Below are 21,163 nucleotides of genomic sequence, written 5' to 3'. Positions count from 1 at the left end.
AATTTTTATAGTAATACGAACTTTTTTGCGAAATTTTATGTACTTATGTAATACGAAATTTATGTACTTTTATGTAATACGAAATTTTATGTATGTGAGAGCCCAACACTACTCCGACCGCTAAATAGGTCCCGCCGTTGTGTGCATAAGGAGCATTTTCCCCAAAAGAAAGAAAAAAGGATTGTTAGGGCTATTAGGTGATCGTTAAAATTTTTTTAATATTCCTTTAATGCTAAGGAAAATATATTAAAATTCCAATAATCTTAGGGATTAATCATCGCTAATCTTGTCTGGACTATGTAAAAATTTTTAGTAAATTTTATATTATAAAATATTATACATATATTTTGGACATTTTCGTGTAATAAATTATTCCATGTTATAAATTATTTTGTATTACATTTCAAATTATATTATATTTTACATTAACTTTTGTATTAAATTCTGTATTGAAAGAAAAGAAAACATTTTTTCTCCTTGATGGTATCTCCATTTTAACGAAGGCATTTGCCGGGTGAGGAGGTTTGAGTACTCTAATGAACCTGAGAGCTATGCCGGCGGTAACATACGCCGATATTCATATAGACTTTTCTTATATTTAAGATAATTTTAAGTATGATCTTAAATATAAAAGTGAATTATGAATATCGACCGTAGTTACTGATAGGATCACCCATGCCGGACATGTCGAAGGGGAAGACTAAGAGAGATAGCAAGATTACATAAATATTTGTTATATTAATTATATTAATATTTTTAAATAAAATGAAAGAAAAAGGGACAATAATCGAGAAAATAGAAAAAGGCAACTACAGTGATTTGAATATCTATACCTGAGAACAAATGTCCATAGAAAGTATTCCGATGGACTCCTTAGAAAGGAATACAAAGTATGACAAGTGATGGTAATTTTTATGATGTTAACACAAAGGAATACAATAAACCATAATAATCCAAGAACTCGAAGAAGAGAATATATTGGATAGAAATGCATAGTGATTGGAAATGATTAGAAACTAAAAGACAGTATGCATACAATCTATTTATTAATAATAATACTATTTTGTAATTATATTAAATTTTATAATTTAGTACATTGTATTATATAAAGTATTAAGCACAAAAGTATTATGCTGGTATGAAAATTATAATAAAAATATATAAATAATGTTAGCTATATTAGAATGGAACATATGAATTCTTTATATTTTATAAAAAGGAAGAGACTTAAAATATTTTGCAACATCTATATTTTTCGAGTCTTAATTATAAAAACTTCAGAAGAATCAGTGGTTAATTTGACAAATTCTATACATGTATTAATAATTAAATTTTTAAATAATTTAAAAAATGATTGATAAATATCAAAGATCAGTTTACTGCTAATTAAGAAGATTTATAAAAATACGATTAAAAATGTTTTTATATCACAGCAGGCATTTTGTGTTATGTAAATAAGAAAAGATATAAATTTGACAATGAATATAGAAAGATATTTATTTCATCTTTGAATATTACAGTATCTTTCGCGATTGAATAATTTATTTACTATCAATTTACATACATAAGTATCTTGTTATACAGCACTGGTGCTACCGGCATTTCGTGCACATAGCACGGAACAAAACCAGAAATTGTGCACATTATATATTACCCTCTGAGAACATTCATGGACTTTGACTTTGTAGTTCACGTTCACGTTTTCAATGTCCATAGAGGGAGTATCGCTTTCAGAGATCACCTAAAAATGGGCCATGACATCTCTCAGTCTTCTCTCTGTAAGCAGATATAAAAAATGCCACCTTTATTCAAGAAGTGTAAAATTCGTAGCAACGCTACGAGAAAGCGAAAAGAAGCTAATAGTAGTGACGGTGAGTTATAATAAATAATCGATTTCAATGTAGACTAATTATAGATATCGCATGTCTATTGGATTAAGTTTGGTTAAACGAAAGAATTTTAGGTTATGTCTAAGTAAGCATGTAAATGTTTGTATTTGAATTTTTTTTACATAGATAGCAGCGAAGATAAAAGTACGGTGATTAAAAAGGAGAAGAAACAAGACAATCCTATGATTCAAAGTGTGAGTATTTTTTATACAAAATGTCACGAAATTAATATATCATTTTCTCTTACTTAAATTATACTATTAAAATGTGTAGTTATTGAATTTTAGATAAATTTAGAATATGTGATGTTTTATAAGTCTGAGTTTAATCATCAGTTTTTGTTTTTCTAGACAAATGTAAAAAAATAGCAGGATGATATAACGGTGTTTTATAAAATTAGTGGAAATGCTTTAAGAGCTGGTCTGAGTGACCAAGGAGCAACAGCTATTCTTCAAACGGGAACAGAAAAAGACAAAGATGCACAATCATTATTCAAAAAAGCTCAAAAAATAAATGAAGTATGTGGAATCATTTATTCATTAAATATATTAATTAAATTTAAAATTGATCTTTTCTGGAAAGATAAAATTAATAATGTTGCTTTTATTTGAATTATTAGAAATTGGAAGGAAAACAAGATGATAAGATTTACAGGGGCTGGAATAATTATGTACAGTATAACAAAAAGAAAGATACGGCAGCGGGAAATGCATCCAGTGGCATGATTCGTAAAGGACCAATTAGAGCACCCTCTAATCTTAGGGCAACTGTAAGATGGGACTATCAGCCCGATATCTGTAAAGATTATAAGGAAACTGGCTTATGTGGTTTCGGAGATATATGTAATTATAATTTACTTTAGTATTAAATAGATATTATAGTTTATTTTAGTAAAGAATTTTCTAAAATTGATGTCATAGAAATTTTCTTTTATATTGTTTTAGATAGTTGTAAATTTCTCATGACCGGTCCGATTATGAAAAGGGGTGGCAATTAGAAAGAAGCAATGCCGGAGAATATGATAATAGTGCAGATGAAGACGATAAAAAGTATGAAATTGACAGTGGTGAGGAAAACTTGCCATGTAAATGTTTCATTTGTAGAAACAATTTTACGAATCCCATTGTCACAAGGTATGCATTATTAACTTATTATTGTTCAATATTATTGTTATATTAACATAATGGTAATATTAGTTTAATAATTTTAATATTTAAAAGGTACTAATCTATTGACTTATCTTATTTTAGATGTAAACATTATTTTTGTGAAAAATGTGCTTTGGGACAATATAAAGAAAGTACACGATTTTATATTTGTAACACTCAAACTAATGGCACTTTTAATCCTGCAAAAGAAATCATTGCATGAACTAAAATGGAGGAAAAGGAAAAAATAATTACAGCAAGCGAAGCTTCTAATGAGGATTAACAAAAATAGAATAATCTCTATTTCTAAACGTATAAATTTTGACAATTAATGTATAATATGAAGTGACAATTTTTAGGAATTGTAAGCTTAATTTAATATAAATTGTTTTGATATATGTTGTCAATGTATATAATATATGTATTACATTTTGTGGAGCATTTAAATGACAAGTAAACGATCCTTTGGATATTTTTCCAATTTTTCTCTTAGACTTGTTCTTTAAATAACAAACATCTTTCAAAAATATGTTGAATTCGTTATGAATATTAGAAGCATTAATAAAGATAGATATATATATATATATATATATATATATATATATATATATATATCCTATGCCTATGTAATAAAAAGAAATTATGAAGATTATTCAATTGCAGAATTCGTTTGAATTATTCGATATAGAACTATTGTGTACATATGCACTCAAAATACTCATGTACAGGTGTACACAATTCAAAAAAATAGAAATATATAAAATAACATTTATACTTCCTCAAGGAAATATAATTCAAAACATTACTTGTTATCAAATATGAAATTTTTTAAATATGTATCTTGATATTTTTAATTACGAAAATTTAATTAGAATATGATATATATATTTTTTATTAGAATATGATATATATATTTTATATATATTTTTTTACAATATACACTTTTTTTGCTCGCAGTCTCTTCAAGTTTAGAAGCTGTTCCGCTAATAATTATCGGGCTAATGATTCGCAAGGGGAATCCTGTTCGGGGCGAAGGCGCTACGTGTTGGGGCATCGCAACGCGAATCGATACACGGCGCAGGCGGCGTGTCGACGGCAGCGTATATGCAGCGGCAGTGTTGTTTCCCCCGTACCGTGAAAATGTCACGATCGTTTTTCACGGGCCGGGATCGAACCCCGGTGTCCCCGCCTTGCTCGCAGCGCGCGACCGCGATATAGGAATCGCGCGAGACAAACCCGACGATAGCAATCTCGCAATCTGATTCGGAAAGACGCGTCACGACGTGATCATCGCGTTCCGCAGCGAAATCGTCTCCTGCTCCGCCGAGAATCAATCCTCGACGAAAGGACGTGAACTCTACGTGGTGCGATCTTGGACTGCGTCGCATCTTCCGAGGAAGCGAGAAACGTTATTATTCGACGAAAGTTTATTTTGCACCTATATTTACAATAAAATTTGCCCATTTGAGCGTGATGATGATTTGGATTTCCGCTCCGCGCAAAATTTAACGCGGTGATTGCTCGTTGAGGTAGGTCTTGGCGTCGCGACGATCAAGGGAGAGAGAAGGAGATGGAAAAATTCTACTGAAAAATATCAAAGATATCAACTTTAATAGAAAATATATATAATGACGTGATTGGGGTATCGTGATGTTCATTGATATACTCTCCGTATCTGTACATTATCCGTTGTGTAAATATTCAAATTAAATTTTGACGTTAATTCGTGACACGAAATCGCTAATCGATATTGTTAATCGACGAATCATCCGTACGTCTGTTCACGTATGGAATTACCGTACGACATTGTTACGTAAATTTATTCGCGCGTTCGATTATATTCGCACTTTTGTGCTGTCGCTGACGTATGTCGCGTATAAGGACACGAGGGTGACTTTGTGACGAGTGATCGACTGCAGCTGTTGACGAAGAAGTGCGCCGCGTCACACGATGTTGAATAAAACAGCAATCTCTTGCAAAGACTCGTGAAGTCCGTGCTCGAAGCGCCGAAAATCATCGTCCTCGTTGCATTGATTGGCTTTCCGTCGATCCCCCGACGATCCACCAAAATTAATCGACCCATCTAACTGACTTTCTTCATTCCGGTGCGAAAAATCTGCGAGCAGAAAAACGACATTATCATTGGAAAGGTGCGGTATTTCACGGCGACTTCCTATCAACCAGGTAAGTGATTTACGCGCGGCGCGATAAAAACACCGATGTGATAAGCGGCTCTAATGATATCAATTCTCGTACAATCTTGTGAACGCGTCTGTTCCTCTCATTATCAGTTATGCTCTCTATATCTTCCTATATTTTTTCTCTTTCTATCTGTGATATTCAAATAGCGTGCGAAAAGATAGCCCAGCATCACGATAAGAATATAATTAATAGAGAGAATATATAACGAATGTAATATTACATTTAACGAAAGATTGTTTAATATATTATCATATTAAATAATGTTATTAAAAATCATTATTTCATATAAAAACTCGATATTAACATTTAATATCGAAATCGGGCTATATTTTCATACATCAATCCTATATAATTTTTTTCCTGTACAAATCCTGTAACAATTTTTTCAAAAGTCGTAATTATAAAGAGGAGCAGATTTTTTTTTATTACGACTCCGTTTCTCGTTTATATTGTTAATTAAAGTTAATTAAAGCAAGATTGAATTATTATTATTAATTTACGTAAATGTATGCAGACAAGTATTGCGTTGGCGACCGGTTTTGCATCCGATAATCATACATACGTTCGAGAATAATCTTTATAAATTGTATATCGCGCGCGCATGTTACACGACTCTTTGTCGTTTGGCTCGTGTTCGTCGGTCGTGTTTATCTATGAATATCGCGTATGGCCCCACGTGCGGCGCATACGTGTTGACAGCACGACAGCCGAATACGGTGATAATGAGCACATAATTATGGAGATGACTGTGTTGGCAGATATGCGAGTTCAAACAATAATTAATCATCAAATAATTTTTCTCGTTTCATTAACATCGAGATAAATTAATTTTGTCGCGAATGTAAATTGATACATCGTTTTTTTTAGCATATTTTTGAAAAATTGCTGCTGTTAATCTTCAAAACAGACATTGTGTAGTCACATATTTACGTATTCATATAATTGTTGTAATCAAGTATGCCGGACAAATTCCTGGCACAATTCAGAGTCAATATTTTCCTAGCGAAAACATCGCAGAATGTCATCCATCATTTGTCGCGATCCGTAATTTGCAATGTTAAATCTCTTGGCAAGTAAGTGCTAGTCTAATCTAAAATATAATCTCTCTCTCTCTCTTTCTCTAGACTAGTTCCGAAATAAATCAGATACAAAGTAGTATTTTGTATAAAATTACTCTAAAGGAAAATTGGCTCCAAAGTACGCATATCGCATTTTTCCAATTTGACCTCCGGATATTATATTTGGCTTACAAGACGGTCTCGTACGGCGCACGTACAAGAGCAAGTATGAAACAAAACGCTAATATCTGTCGTCTACGACGGTCGCTACTGTAGATGTTCGGTTTCAAAAATAACTAACGACGAGAAAATAGAGGACTGCGAAAACGCGAGCTGCGACGCAGCCGTGATTGTCGGCGACATTAGCGGATACGAGGGCAACGTTGACACGTGCACGTGTATATATATGTACATACAGCATTTAGATACTGGCAACTCAAGTCCATGTGTCTACATATATACTTTGATGTTCGGAAAATGCATATATACGGGGACTATGGAGCCGCGTATATAATCTCGGTTTCGGATCGATAAATCGCGTACGTATGCGGTCGCGCCCGCGACCGCGACAACAAAATGCCGACGTTGAACGTTTAAAAAATGTAATTAATTACGTGATAATACGTATACGTCATGAAAATGTCGCGGAAATCGAATCGCATCCACTGTTAATGTCCGTGCACACCTGCTTGTTCGAGAAGATTAATGTTCTATCGTCGCAGGACCGAGGAATATAATTTTAACGCTTTTTTTTTTTGTAACTTGATGACGTAGGTTCTTCCTGTTTTTAACGGTCGGAAACTGTTGACGTAAAATTGCACCTTTTCAGGATGAGATAAAGCTGACGGAGGCGACTGTAAGCAACAACACGAAAGAACGTTAATGAAAATTAAAAATCTGAGATGAAAAATTTTTCTATAATGCGCAATATTTTTGAAATTTCACGTACTTTACGATATGTCCTGCGTTAGAACCTGTTCTCGCGCAAATTTGCGAGCTTTATGTTTACTTTATGTTTTTTTGCAACCCTTTTCTAAATTATCGTAGAATTTTTTTTGTATACACACATATGTACTGTATATGGAAAGTTGTTCCTACATATGTAGATCGATGAATTAGTATGTATGAACACGCAAACGAGAGCTTATATGTAATACACGCCTTACCCTGGTCTTGCATTAATTCTGGGAGTTAATCAGCCTTGGTAAAACGCGCGACCTCCGCGTGCTTCAATGCGGGCTCATAAACGCTGAATTACCGCTGCGAAATATAAGTGCACGCGAAAGCGACTCTCCGGTTACTTTGACTAAGGTCAACGGTAAGCGAGATCGGTCTACTCATCGTAAAATGCGCAAATCTGCAATAAATTGCGATATTTTGTACAAATATTGCCTATAAAAAAAAGACATATTATTATTATTAAAATGCTGTTCAGCCAAAGATATATTGAAATTTTGATGACTAACGCAATTAATTCGTGCAAGTATATCGATTGTGATAAACGCGAAGGCAATACGAGTTCAATAACATTCCGTTCTCATTAATAGTAAGCAGATGCCTATTTATCGCTAGATTTTAAAGCGCTCGCGATAAATGTTGAATATTTCACTTGTCACCGTGACGAATATCGTATACATTGAGAAATGTGGTCAGTGAACCGCGCTTATAGACGTGACGTATGCCTTTCCACGTGCACCGCGTGATAAATTTCACAATTGCGAAGCACAATACCATTCCGTGTATTGTTAACACACACTCCTCCCTAGTCTGTGTCATTCCTTACGTGCTGCGTAGTAGCACGAGGGAGATAGAGAGAGAGAAAAAAATCATCGTTCAATATTACGACGAATCTTATCCTTGATCTGCAATATAAAGGAACATAATTTTATAATATAATAAAATTATATTAGAGATAATTTTATAGTATAATAAAATTATATATATATATATATATATATATATATATATATATATATATATTATATGGACATATATATATAGAAGAGATATATTTTTTTTGAAGATCGTGCAATTCTTTACGCTCCGCTGTCACGCGGAGCAATCTACCGTTTAATATTAGATCGATAGCGTCAGTCAAACGAGACGCGTCCCTTGTAAAGGCAAATAAAATCGTAAAATAGATCGCATACGACGACACGTCTCATATAAAACAAGTACTTCTCTATCGAAAAAAAGCCTAGTTTATTCTCATAAGTCGTTCTCGCTTCCGATTCTGCCTTCCATTCAGCTTCCGGCTTTGCGTGTCTCAAAAATGTCAATATTTTCGCAACCGATTCCCGCCTTTATCTCTCGGCTCGAATTCATGTTATCTTATCTGCGTTAATGTGCAGTGTGACATATCGAGAGACGACCTATGTACCATTATAGACTACACTGCGATTACACCGCGTCCTCAATTTCATAAATATTTAGGATTAAATTAGAAAAACATATCGTAGGATTATACAGTCGTTTTTTATCAAGAGATATAATTACCATAAGACACTGGCAATGCGTCAGAGGATATAATTGACGAGATATGCCCGCCTCTATTGCTTATTTATTATCTTATTATCCGCTTCGCCAGATGGTTTCTGGCAGTGATGCCCTCATCGGAGGAGGAAAGCCAGTGGCTCGTTGGCAGCGGGGGCGGCCTCGCACCCTCCGGCGGCAGCGCGACGAAGGCGAGCGCGGGCGAGCGCGGTCTGAACACTAAGACCGGTCTTTACACCGAGGAGATGACGACGCAGCCGACGAGCGTTGCCACGGCCGGCGTCAACTCGGCCTCGGCCGATTCCGCGGAACACGATCTCATCGACTCCACCGCGGACGCGACCCTCCTGGCGCAGTTTCACGAGGATGCCATTAAGCAGGTGATTTACAGAGTATTGTTTTAAGATCTACTTGAAAGAGTTTTGGGATTAAGGAAGCGTCTTTGATTCAAATCGCTTTCCTCTTGAATTTATTTATCTTGAATTTATTTATTTATTTATCTTGAATTTATATTATAACCTTACCTTATCTTACCTTGTGAAGAAGGACGATTTTATTTTTATGTCAAATGTCAAATGTCAATGATATAATTAGCATTTAAATTCGTCGAGCATAAGAGAGAGTGTCGATCAAATTACCTGATAACTGCGGTTCTTTTATTTTCATACGCTCCAAAATTTGTGTTTATTTGTCCGATTGATAATAACATACGAATCATTTCAAACATCTGATCGATTATCGAGATACATATCGATTACGTTTAGCTAATCGATCGTACCAATGATAGCGCTTGGATTCGAAAGCCTGCCGCCTTATTGGCTTGTCGATGCATTTGAGTCCAGTGTGTATAAAAATATGCGGGATGCAATAAAAACATAACCTGGATAAAACGGCGTCGTTTTTTTTTGGAGCCGAATTGTGAATGCTTAAGTGAATGATTCCATTCTTTTACTCGTGAACCCGAGTCTTTTTCTCCTACCTTAGGAAAATGGATGAAGTCCTGGACGAGTCGATCGTCAAACCAAAATACGTACCGCGCGAAGTACCGGGTTATTTGAAGGATTTCCCAGTAAATATTCTTTTTTTGACATTAGAAACCTCTCTGCAGCTGCGTCAATTTTTAATTTAAATAAAGGAAGATATAACTGCACCCTAATAATATTCAAATAATTATTGTTAAAATTGATTACATGATAATGCACATCAATTTTTTTATTTGACAAAATTAAAACATCTTTTGTTAATAATTTTGAAGAATTATATGTACACTTTTTAATTATTGACGTTTGATAAAACTCCCGTGATTTAATATTGCAAAAATATATACTTTTCTTATATCGAAAATACCTGGCATAAATATATAACAATGTTATTGCAATGTTACAGGCTGGTGTCGGGTACTTCCAAATATTTGCCGCTTTCTGTACAGGCTTGAGTCTTGCAGCAGACACTGTTGAAATTTTCGTTGTTCCTTACATACTGCCAAGTGCAGAGGTTGAGTTGTGCATCGAAGATAATGAGAAAGGATGGCTTGGTAAGTTGTCGAGTATATTTTTCATGATATATAAATTTGTGTTGCTAAATAACATAATTTTTTAGGCAACATCACTCTTATTGGTCTTGCATTGGGTGGTTTATTCTGGGGTGGCCTCGGAGACAGATTGGGAAGACGCAGGTCTCTCCTATCAGCCATGTCTGTGCACGCTCTGTTCAGCGGCGTAGCAACATTTATGCCCACTTACGGCACCTTTATGACAGCTAGATTCTGTTCAGCTCTTGGGTAAGGAATTTTTTGTTTTGTATTTTATTTCCATATTTAGAATCGTCCAAATTGAGCTAAAATTGAAAGTGATTATCCAATTAGTGATTATTATAATTATTTAGCATCATTTAATCTATCCGGTTATAGAGTAGGAGGAGCTCTACCGCTGGCATATGCATATCTCGCAGAATGTTGTCCGCGATTAAGCAGAGGTCGTTGGACGGGAATACTCATGGCGGCGTGTGCGCTAGGAGGCGTTTACGCTGCACTTTTGGCTTGGGCGGTGGTACCCACGACTGGAGAGATGGTCGTTTTGGAAAACAAGGAACATTTTAGCGCTTGGCATCGTTTTCTGTTATTATGTTGTTTGCCAGCATTGTGCTCCACATTTGGTCTTATCTTTCTACCGGAAAGTCCGAGATATCTTGTAGAGGCCGGTCGAGATGTGGAAGCAATGATGGTTTATCAGGTATATATGTATAATACAAACAAATACTATAAAATTTAGTTCTTCCCTATATAATACGTATATCTATATCTCTTATGGTAAAATTTAATGTCTCAGAGGATATATAAAAAAAATAACGCCCGGAAAAGTGCAACAGGTACTCAGTATCAACTCTCTGAATTGGAACTTCCTACTAAAAGACCTCGCGGTTTGGCACCGCCATCTCCAAGTAACCATACTAGCGTTTTGGCAGATATAATATATTCGATTGAAATGGTAAATATCCTAAAGAAAGATTTCTCAAATAATCATATAATTACATGTATATTTGAATATAAGATTTAATTATATATTTTTTGTACACATGTAGTTCTGGAATTCTTTCTTGGAATTATTCACTGCACCCCATTTACGTGTGACTTTAATCTTATTAATTGTTTGGTCTGCTGCTTCATTCAGGTAAATTTCTCTGCATGTCTGTATTTAGATAATTATCATTATAATAATTATCAGTTAAGAATTTCATAAGTTTATTCTGTTTATGCATTATGTTTAGTCTTTATGGTCTTATGATATGGTGTCCTGAATATCTGAAACTTCTACGTGCAATAGAATATGAAGCTGATACCAAACAGATTAATAAAACAACTTTTACTAGTGAAACATTTACTGGTTCTTGGGAAAATCGTCAGTACAAAGATTCTACATTTTTGAATTGCAGGTACAAAAACATTATAATGATATATAATTAAAACATTAACATTATAATAATATATAATTAAAACATTAATATATTTTAATATATCATTATAAAGTGGATTATTTCAATATCACTATAAAGTATACAGGGTGGACCAATAACTCCGTCCACCTGGAATATCTCCGTTATTTTTAGAGATACAAAAATTTTGTACTTATAAAAGTTGTACGGTACCAAGAGGGCCGTAATATGCTACTAATAATTTTTTTGTAGGTGGAGGCGCTTCAGAGATTTCAAGGTCATCTCCATTTTTTTAAATGGCATGCTATACTTTTTTATTCTTAGTGTAATAGCGGATGTTTAGACGATTTCAACGACCTATAATAAGGTCATTCGGCATTAAATAAAAGTGTAAAACAATGATTCTTACCTTGCTTATAAGAGATGCTCGAAGTGATGTCCGTTTGCATCGATGCAACACTGAAATCTTTGAATTGCTGAAGCACGTACATTTCTTAACGTTTCTGGACTGATTGTCGCACATGCTGCAATAATTCGTTGTTTCATATTTTCCGCTGTGGTCGGTATTTCTTGGTATACAATGTTCTTTATTGTTCCCCAAAGAAAAAAATCGAGCAATGTTATGTCGGAAAGCTAAACTAAATAGACTGATCACTTTCTGAAAGCTCTACTAATACTAAAGTCTAAGACCTCTTAGTTTCTCTAGACTTCTGAAACTTATTATAGTAAAAAATGTAAATATTTACATTTCTTACTATAATCTAGCGATATAGTACAAAGAACATTGTATACCAAGAAATACCGACCACAGCGGAAAATATGAAACAACGAATTATTGCAGCATGTGCGACAATCAGTCCAGAAACGTTAAGAAATGTACGTGCTTCAGCAATTCAAAGATTTCAGTGTTGCATCGATGCAAACGGACATCACTTCGAGCATCTCTTATAAGCAAGGTAAGAATCATTGTTTTACACTTTTATTTAATGCCGAATGACCTTATTATAGATCGTTGAAATCGTCTAAACATCCGCTATTACACTAAGAATAAAAAAGTATAGCATGCCATTCAAAAAAATGGAGATGACCTTGAAATCTCTGAAGCGCCTCCACCTACAAAAAAATTATTAGTAGCATATTACGGCCCTCTTGGTACCGTACAACTTTTATAAGTACAAAATTTTTGTATCTCTAAAAATAACGGAGATATTCCAGGTGGACAGAGTTATTGGTCCACCCTGTATATACCTCGATTATATACATAATTATATAATTCTATAATTATATAATTATATAATTATATAATGTATATTTACAGATTCACTAAAATGATATTTAGTCATGTCGATTTTGACAATTGTACGTTCCAATCAGTGGAGTTTAGTAGCATTAAGTCTAGCAAAACTCATTTTAGAGACAGTGTTATTGTATATTCAAAGTAAGTGGTAACATTTATATAATATTAAAATTTTTTTTTATTTGTATGTCAATATGCATATATTTGTAACAAAAAAAGAGAAAAAAAAATATATATGTATACATATTTTGTTACAGATTTGTTGACACAGATTTATATGCACAAGCCTTCACTAGATGTATATTGGAAAATAACACAGAGTTAAGTTTAAGTGGACCCTGTCCGACTCTCGATTTGGATTATAATATTTATATTGAAGAGGCGTTGCATGCTCATCTCGTTGCTCAATTGGCTTTCGTGCCTGCTGCCGCGCTCGCAGGTTTGGCGCTTACCGTTCTCCAGCGGCCAAAATTAATTGGTTAGTTGATAATCTAATTGGAGACAGTGAGTAAACTTTGAAAGCGCAAACTTTAACAACAAACATTTTTTTAGGTCTCTCGCTTTTCTTCTCTTCCGTTGTTGCGTTATGTCTAATATTAATTCACAAAAACAGTTCAGCAGTCCTGGGCTTTGAAGGTGGCTTTACAGCCCTGTTTGCTGTTGCATGGACATCGTTAACTTTAGTGACAGTCGAGAGCTTCCCCACACATTTGCGGTAAGGAAGTAAAAATCTTATGTGAGGATTAATTCGCCTATTTTATAAAATATCATGTTTATGCATTTTTCCTTTCTTTTTTTCTTTAGATGCACTGGTTTTGGACTTATAGCAGCAGCTATAAGAATATCTGGTCTGATAGGAACTACAACATATCAGACATTAGTAGGTGTGTCATTAATCGCACCCGCGCTATTGACAGCATTGGCATTATTGATTGCCAGCGTTGCAACTTTAAAATTGCCCCATACTCATAATGTCTTCTTATAAGCTTTCTATCAATAGAATGCACATCCAAAATTGGAAATCTGTTGTTGCATATGAAGCGAACTCATATAACGCTCTGTAAACTGAAGAATTGGATTCTCAGAGAATAATCTCGAATAGATAGGAGACAGAGAAGAGAATGAGGCATGTATGCTATCCTTTATTCTTTACTTTAGAATTTATTAATGAAAAAACGATATTCAAGACATGTCAATAATTTGTTGATCAAAAGGAAAAAAAGATTTTTTAGAAGATAAGACTTTGTACAAAGTGACATATCCTAAGTAATAACGACGATAAGCACTGTTGTCGTTGAAGACACTTGCATATTTGAAGCGCACAGAACATTCATAACGATTTTAGCTTGCTTGACACAAAGTAATCCAGAGTTGGATTAAAGTATTCTTGTATCCTATTGCTTTTATGAAATGTGAACGAATGATGTTTGGCGAAACAAGAAATTTCAAGATCAGCTGATACAATATGTGTACACTGTTCTGCAAATATTGCAATGGATACGTGCATATGTGCAACTATTTTAATAAGGCATATGCCACGAAACGTGTCAATTTTAATAGAGGATGTATAGTCATCCATATAATATAACATGATATATATATATATTAAGAAATATTAATTAGATTCTGATAAATATTAATTAGAAATTGGCAGTGTTGTTTGATATTTCAATTATTATTCCAGAGACTCAACGCTCATAGAATATATAGCTATTCTTACTTTTGATCAATAATATTGATGCACAACATGGAACTTTTCAATATACTCTGATATATTTTACAGAAAGTAGGTTTACTCAGATGTGATTACATAGAGAGAGAGAAAACTCTAAGTGAATATTTGCTGCATATATAGACGGATTACAATACAGATCAGATTTTATTTGTTTTTGAAAAGGAAAAATGAAAATATTTACATTTAATGGAAAACATTTTTTTATGAGAGAAAATAACTAAATAATTCAGTAAACTTGCTTTTTACCGATTTATTAGCATGCATTAGATTTATTAATTAGACATTAAAATATTGCTAATTCAATAAATAAGAAAAAGAGAGGCATTATTCACATTATGTAAATGCTGCCGTATAAAACTTCAATTCCTAGGTGAAAACTTTTGAATGGAAAAAATAGAGGAGATTCAGCTTTATAGCATAAAAATCCAAGAGATTATCGCCTCTAGTCAACGTTAATCGTCTTTAAGCTTATAGTACGATCAATTATGAACATGCATCTGACTTTCTAATGACACATATATTAAAATACATGTAGAACCATATTTTCTACAAGAAGCAGAATTACACACAAATCTTAACGTATATATACAAGATATAATATCTGTAATCTACTTGGAAAAATTCTTTGTTAAAGTTTTATCATCGTTAATAACAGACAATGAATGATACTGGCAAACTAAAAGAACTTAAAGAGAGTTCTTTGAAAGACAACCTATTTCTAGGCAATAAGAATGAAAAGAGAATCCGACGAGCAATTATCGCGACGATATTGCGTACAAAAACTCGGAAAATACAACTTTGTCGAATCTTTATCAGAGAAGAGTTACTGTTGGCAGACTTAATAGGATAAATGTTTACGTCCCATCATGGTTAGTGAATTTTTTCATATCAGATTGTTGATCAATATATACAGAAAGATTAACATCCAAGCCGAGATTTACGGATGTCCAATTTGAGTAGGGAGAGAAGTAGAAACGAAAGAGACCATTGAATTGGCCGACACGCGAGCGCCATTACCACATTCCAGTGATTGTCTTAGAAATAATTTCGTTTATTTTCGATGATGTATAATTATAATGGAAATCGTTCGTTTCTGCTTAGGGAAAATCACAATTTTCGTAAACTTGATCGTGGAGCGCGATCTGTGTCGGTATCGTTATTGTGATATATCCATTTATGTAACATTTATTGGGATACAAAAGATTTGCGAGCAACGTATTTCAATTGGAATACGAAGTTACGATAAAATTAAGCGTAAATATGTTCATTGTCGGGACCATGTAACGACCAGCTTTTATCAGCTTTTTTTTACATTGGAAGTTAGAATAAAAATGTGTAATAATATTGAGACAACACCGATGCCGGCAAATAACGCAGCTCCACATAATTAATCCTGCTACAATATTCAATTTTCTCATCACATAGGATATACATATATATATACAAATACATATTACATTTTACTCGATTACACATATCATATTTATGAGCAAGCACTATAGATTCGTAGGCCTTAGTCAAATTATTGACTAGAAATACACGTACAGAGGGGAATATGTAAAAGGCAATCGCGTGCGAGATGATTTTCAAAAAAAAGTAGACTGATCGCGAGAATAGAAAATCTGCCGAGGCACTATTTCCCGAACTTACGTTTCTTTAGCAAGAGTTACGTTTAGTCGATATGGATATACATGTGTACGTATATTTTTTGTTTTACATAAGATTATCAATTGATCAAGTTATGATTAAAAATTAAGATGTAACATCTATATACTTTGATGAAATCGTGTGCAATATAACTGTAATATTAAATTATTTATTGTATCTTGAATCGAGAATATATTATATATACAAAAATCGCACTATTTAAAAAAATTAGAATTTTCTGGATCAATTGATAATCATTGTGTTATAGAGAGACTGCTTCTTAATTGTGTTAAAGTTAAAAATAATTAATTTTAAATTAAGATCTTTTACATAGTCGAGGCGATTATATGAAATGATATGTAAACATGTTTTATAATATTTTAATTTTTTTTTTAGAATTTTACATTTGATCACAAACACACATTTGACTGATCACAATTTTTAATATTTGTGATACAGAGATAGAAATAATATTTCAAAGTGAGATTTTTACGTGTAGGGATAAAACGTGGGGATGCATAAAACATGTTTTTGAAAATTGTTATTGCGAAATTCTTATATCTATCTTGAAATTAATTATATAAAAGATTTATATAATATATTATTTTTTACAAATATAAAATTATACAGCAATACTATCATATCATGATACTATCAGAGTCAAATACAATCACATTATGTTCGACGACTTTTAAAAATATTAAGGAAAGACATTTTATTAATAATATTATTATTTTAATATTATTATTTTATTGTATATCGATATTTTGCATATTAGGATAGGAAAATCAATTTTGCACTTTTCCTCTCAAATTTTCTCGTTTGACAGTTGCACAATTACGTATAGCTTGATAAAATTTAATTTCACAATTGCATCTTTTCAAAGCAATCATGAAATATAAACATTTCTCAAAGCTATTAGCAATTTAAAAGTATAACAAATTTTAGTTATGTAATTGAAATTAGTTTTTTGCCTGTTGCATTAAAGAGATCTTTAGATCTTATTACTAATATCGAGAAACTTTTTATCGTAATGAGAGATATTATATTAAATTTTATGGGATAACAGGCTATTTCATTATCAGAAAATACTTAATCTAAGAGAAGCTATGTCTAGAATATATATTTCGAAAGAACTGCGCATAGAGCACATTATTATACTATACGTAGTAGAAAAGAGCAATTAATTTATATCACAGAGCGACTAGGTAAAATTTATCTTTAATACAAGTTATTCTATTTATCTTTCGATTAACTCATTTGTATATAATCTTTATAGTGATAGAGCGTAATTTCGTGTCGATCGAAATAATATCTAGCCAATATTCCGCCGTCGACCGGGAGGGCATTGGCATATGTTATGGTTTTGCTCATTATCAGCGTATCTAGGAGAGTTGAACAAAAACGAGAGATTACAAAATGTAATTCCTTAAATAATAATTTCGCTAGTGAGGGCAGTGCTCCTCGTCATGATTTTTTACAAAATATTTTTGAGGAAAAAAAATGTAATTCTCCGTTTTTATTTCGAATGCGATACGATTTATAAAGTGGAATCGGACGAGTGCAATTATATATGAAGGCGAAAACGATATATTTTATATGCTTGTATTATATATGTATCTTTGAGCGTATACCTATACGTTTCTATGCTCTTAGAATCGAATTCATGAATGCGTCATAGCGATCATTTTATACATTTTGCTCCTTCAAAATCGACTTTTTAATGGAGGAAAGAATATGCGAGTCGACGGATAAGGATAGAGAAGCGTTTCGAGAAATTCGCGCGAATGCTGTATACTGTGTATTTGCGAATAAATTTTGATTTTCCCGAAAACAGCGGCGTGGATTATCGCGAATAGTTTCGAGTATCCGTTTATACTTAGATCTCGACGTATAATTTTCTTACGATAAGAGTCGCGAGTATGTAACGGTATTTAAATAAGATTAAGCTGCGAAATGTACGTATTGGATTAATGAGAATTTTATTGAGTCTATAAACGTCTTTATTCTACTCCATACAATATTCCGCGATTAATTCTTCATCCAAACTTTTAAAATATATTTTTTTCAGCATGCGCTATTAATGAAAAACTTTAGTCAATATTTTTTGATTAAAAATTAGCAATCAATGAATCGATAAATGATAACTGAAGATTGCATTCGTTTGTAAATGGTAGAAATTATTTAATTTCATTAGTGAGCAAATTTGCTGATTAATTTTACATTTATTTATTTATTTTTTACGAATAATAATAATCAGCAGATAAAATCGTTTCCACTTGTTCTGCAGTAGCTAATGCAGAAAATTCACTTGTCAATTATCGATAAAAAAGCAATCTTTAGATCCGACCATTTAATCGAAAAGAGCCACCTATCGATATACATATAGTCCTAAAAGAATCCACAATTCTATATATGCGGAATATTATTCTGGATAATATTTTTAACAGCTGTTCACGTAATTTGACACGTATGTACATGTACATATATACATTTATGATTCTTAGCTTCAGAAATATAAATACAAATTTCCTTCATGTAATCTACATCATTTCTTATCATGTACGCGCGAACTTCTCGAAAACGTATAGAAAAAAATGTCAAAATTCCTGAGAAACATATCCCGACGCGCGCAACGTCCTTTAGATGGTTCTCACAGATTGTTAACCTTGAGCTTGACCTTGGGCGTGCCCTGTTCTTTCCCCTCCTTGCGGCTGGCGCCGCGGATCATGTACCCAGAGATGATCCATGTCGAACGAGTCCTGACCTAACCTATTCTAGGCTATGTCTCTGTCCTCTCATACAGACAAAGCCTAGGAGAGGCTAAACCAAGTTACTCGGTTCTCCTTCTGATCTTTTTTTTTTTGTCGTCTTCGTCTGGTCCGTACTTTTTACAGCCTTCTTCCCACGGTAATTCCCACTCGCCTTCACGATATCGCCGCGATGTGGTATCTGGATTCATTAAAATGTTGCTCGAGTATAACGATAATCTTAATTGAGAGCTAATTGTACAAGTTTTTAACATAAGTGCAGGGCTTTCTTATGTAGTTTTATATCTCAATCTATGATTATACCACTCAATCTATATGATTATATCACTATTTAACATTGTATGATTAATTTTGATATTAAAAATCTCATTTCTCGAGTCACGAAACATCATCGACTGAAGTCGAGTTCTTTTGAGGCTTTCAAAATTAGTCAGAATTTTGAGGAAGGTCAACGGGAAGAACTTGTCCTACGAAATTTATTATGTATTTTCTTCCTCTTTTTTATATATACATATTATCTCTTCAATATCCAGATTATTAAAATTATGTACGTACATTAAAAATAACTTCAAATTCATGAAAATGATGTAGTATCAGATAATAAAGAATTTCAATGAAATCGGCGAAAGGTAGCTGGATTTAATCTTTAACAAGCATGAAAACAAAGTTGAAGAAAATCTTTTTTTCATATTACAAATATGAATTGCAAAAAGTATTTTAAATTATTACATATGGCATTTTTTACCTACTTGCTTATACATTTTATAAATGATCGATGGCGTGTGTATATAATTTAACATTGTTAAATTTTTTAAGAGTTAAGGAATTTGATAAGCGTAAAATATTCTGGATGAAAGAGAGAGATAGAAAAGACGTCGCACTCTTTAACAGTTTTATCGCGTATAAATGTTTTTTGCGAGGAGTTATTTTTGCGGAGGTGGTCCAACCGACCGGTACAATGAAAGCGTGTCACGCCTAAAAATACGCGGAGCACGCAGGTAGACGTGAAAAGGTCGTAGGTACCCGGGACGGAATACCAAAAGAAGAAAAAAAAAAGAAACAAGGCAAGAGGGAATTGTACAAGAGGCGGTGATTTGGTATTCAAATCACCGGGCGGGCGCACGCCCGTCTCTCCTCGTCTCTTTCCCTCTCTTTTGCGGAGTATCTTTCTCTTAGTCTCTTGATATCTTCCTAGATGCAATAAAATATGTACAAAAGCAAGATGCAGAGATAAGTTGAATATAATTGGAGATAAGTTGAATATAATTGGTTCAATAATCGGAAGCGAAATATGTCCACTGACAGATGCAAAGTATAAAAATATTTTACTTTTTTATTAGTCTGCTTTATTTTTTACTGTCTCTCTCTTTTATTCTTTCTTCAGTCTTTTTTATAATTCTCCTTCGCGTTACCGTGTTCTTGAAAATCTCTCGGATAAGGGGATTCGCACGCTTTCGAAAGCTGCTGCCGTTATATAAACGTTCGATGTATCCTCGGTTATAAGTGCGTGCAAGATCTCTTCTCTGCTACGATGATTCCTTGATTATGAATCGGAATGTGTGCGTTGTACATCGAAACGCCAATTTATAACTTGAAAGTAGGAGAGAAGAAATCGTGTTACGCGCGCACCGAAACTTCCTATTCTGTTTAACTCTACATCTCATTACCAAATATAATCGAGAGCAATGCTTGAAATCGAAGAGCGAAATCCGCGCAAGCAGATACAAAACATCGATGAAAAAAAAAATCGCACGAATAACACACGTGAAGACGATAACAAATATATCACTCTTAGGATCGTCGCGAGCCGCACAGTCGGGTCGTTTAGTTTCTCGTACTCGTGCGTGATTTCACTATTTCGTTATCGGGACACTGCGGTTTACGATCGCATTCGTTGATGACGAAAGTCCGCTGCACTTATGTGGCAATTTCTTGTAAATACACATATATATATACACACACTCTCTCTCTCTCTTGCTTTGTAGAAAACGC

The 21,163-nt window shown here is 33.4% G+C and overlaps 2 protein-coding genes and 1 long non-coding RNA gene across 23 annotated transcripts; 2 read left to right on the top strand and 1 right to left on the bottom strand.

Moving 5' to 3' along the window:
• Positions 1 to 1,546: 1,546 nt before the first annotated feature.
• Positions 1,547 to 3,522, top strand: Mdlc (RING finger protein mdlc). Its single transcript, XM_083091303.1, is given in 6 exon segments — positions 1,547 to 1,871; positions 2,016 to 2,083; positions 2,240 to 2,407; positions 2,509 to 2,731; positions 2,834 to 3,022; positions 3,140 to 3,522. Coding segments are annotated over 5 exon segments (588 nt in total). The 5' UTR covers positions 1,547 to 1,795; the 3' UTR covers positions 2,887 to 3,022; positions 3,140 to 3,522.
• A 389-nt stretch (positions 3,523 to 3,911) lies between these two features.
• Positions 3,912 to 9,515, bottom strand: LOC145966876 (uncharacterized). 19 transcript variants are annotated; one of them, XR_014437210.1, is made up of 8 exons: positions 9,315 to 9,422; positions 8,794 to 9,197; positions 8,029 to 8,159; positions 7,464 to 7,654; positions 7,247 to 7,391; positions 6,983 to 7,151; positions 4,885 to 5,153; positions 3,912 to 4,621 (listed from the first exon to the last, which is right to left on the bottom strand). It is a non-coding gene; the product is annotated as an uncharacterized LOC145966876 (long non-coding RNA). The 19 variants fall into 19 exon arrangements; XR_014437211.1 differs by having other exon boundaries at positions 3,912 to 4,618; XR_014437201.1 differs by lacking the exons at positions 3,912 to 4,621; positions 9,315 to 9,422 and adding an exon at positions 9,429 to 9,507 and having other exon boundaries at positions 4,632 to 5,153; positions 8,794 to 9,137.
• On the top strand, positions 4,043 to 18,421 carry LOC145966870 (synaptic vesicle glycoprotein 2B). 3 transcript variants are annotated; one of them, XM_083091287.1, is made up of 12 exons: positions 4,043 to 5,221; positions 8,885 to 9,170; positions 10,177 to 10,324; positions 10,390 to 10,570; positions 10,700 to 11,021; positions 11,118 to 11,276; positions 11,371 to 11,459; positions 11,557 to 11,721; positions 13,040 to 13,159; positions 13,276 to 13,496; positions 13,571 to 13,733; positions 13,823 to 18,421. In XM_083091287.1, the coding sequence occupies exons 2-12, from the start codon at positions 8,901 to 8,903 to the stop codon at positions 14,001 to 14,003; spliced, it is 2,019 nt and encodes a 672-aa protein (XP_082947413.1). In that variant the 5' UTR covers positions 4,043 to 5,221; positions 8,885 to 8,900; the 3' UTR covers positions 14,004 to 18,421. The 3 variants fall into 3 exon arrangements, with proteins under 3 accessions (XP_082947413.1, XP_082947414.1, XP_082947416.1); XM_083091288.1 differs by lacking the exon at positions 4,043 to 5,221 and having other exon boundaries at positions 8,862 to 9,170; XM_083091290.1 differs by lacking the exons at positions 4,043 to 5,221; positions 8,885 to 9,170 and adding an exon at positions 9,686 to 9,859.
• The last annotated feature ends 2,742 nt before the right edge of the window (positions 18,422 to 21,163 follow it).

This window comes from Camponotus vicinus, unplaced genomic scaffold (genome assembly GCF_025532165.1).
Source record: "Camponotus vicinus isolate PSW18456_S1 unplaced genomic scaffold, iyCamVici1.0 SCAF_2, whole genome shotgun sequence".
In the NCBI taxonomy this organism is placed as follows: domain Eukaryota; kingdom Metazoa; phylum Arthropoda; class Insecta; order Hymenoptera; family Formicidae; genus Camponotus; species Camponotus vicinus.
Note: the sequence above shows the minus strand (reverse complement) of the source record. Positions and strands in the feature narration are given on the sequence as shown.

Bases quoted from the DNA above. Each gene is read 5' to 3' on its own strand.
- LOC145966870 (XM_083091287.1), top strand. From the start codon at position 8,901: ATGCCCTCATCGGAGGAGGAAAGCCAGTGGCTCGTTGGCAGCGGGGGC. The intron at 10,571-10,699 runs GTAAGGAATTTT...ATCCGGTTATAG, and splicing joins AGATTCTGTTCAGCTCTTGG to AGTAGGAGGAGCTCTACCGC. The intron at 13,497-13,570 runs GTTAGTTGATAA...ACATTTTTTTAG, and splicing joins CCAGCGGCCAAAATTAATTG to GTCTCTCGCTTTTCTTCTCT.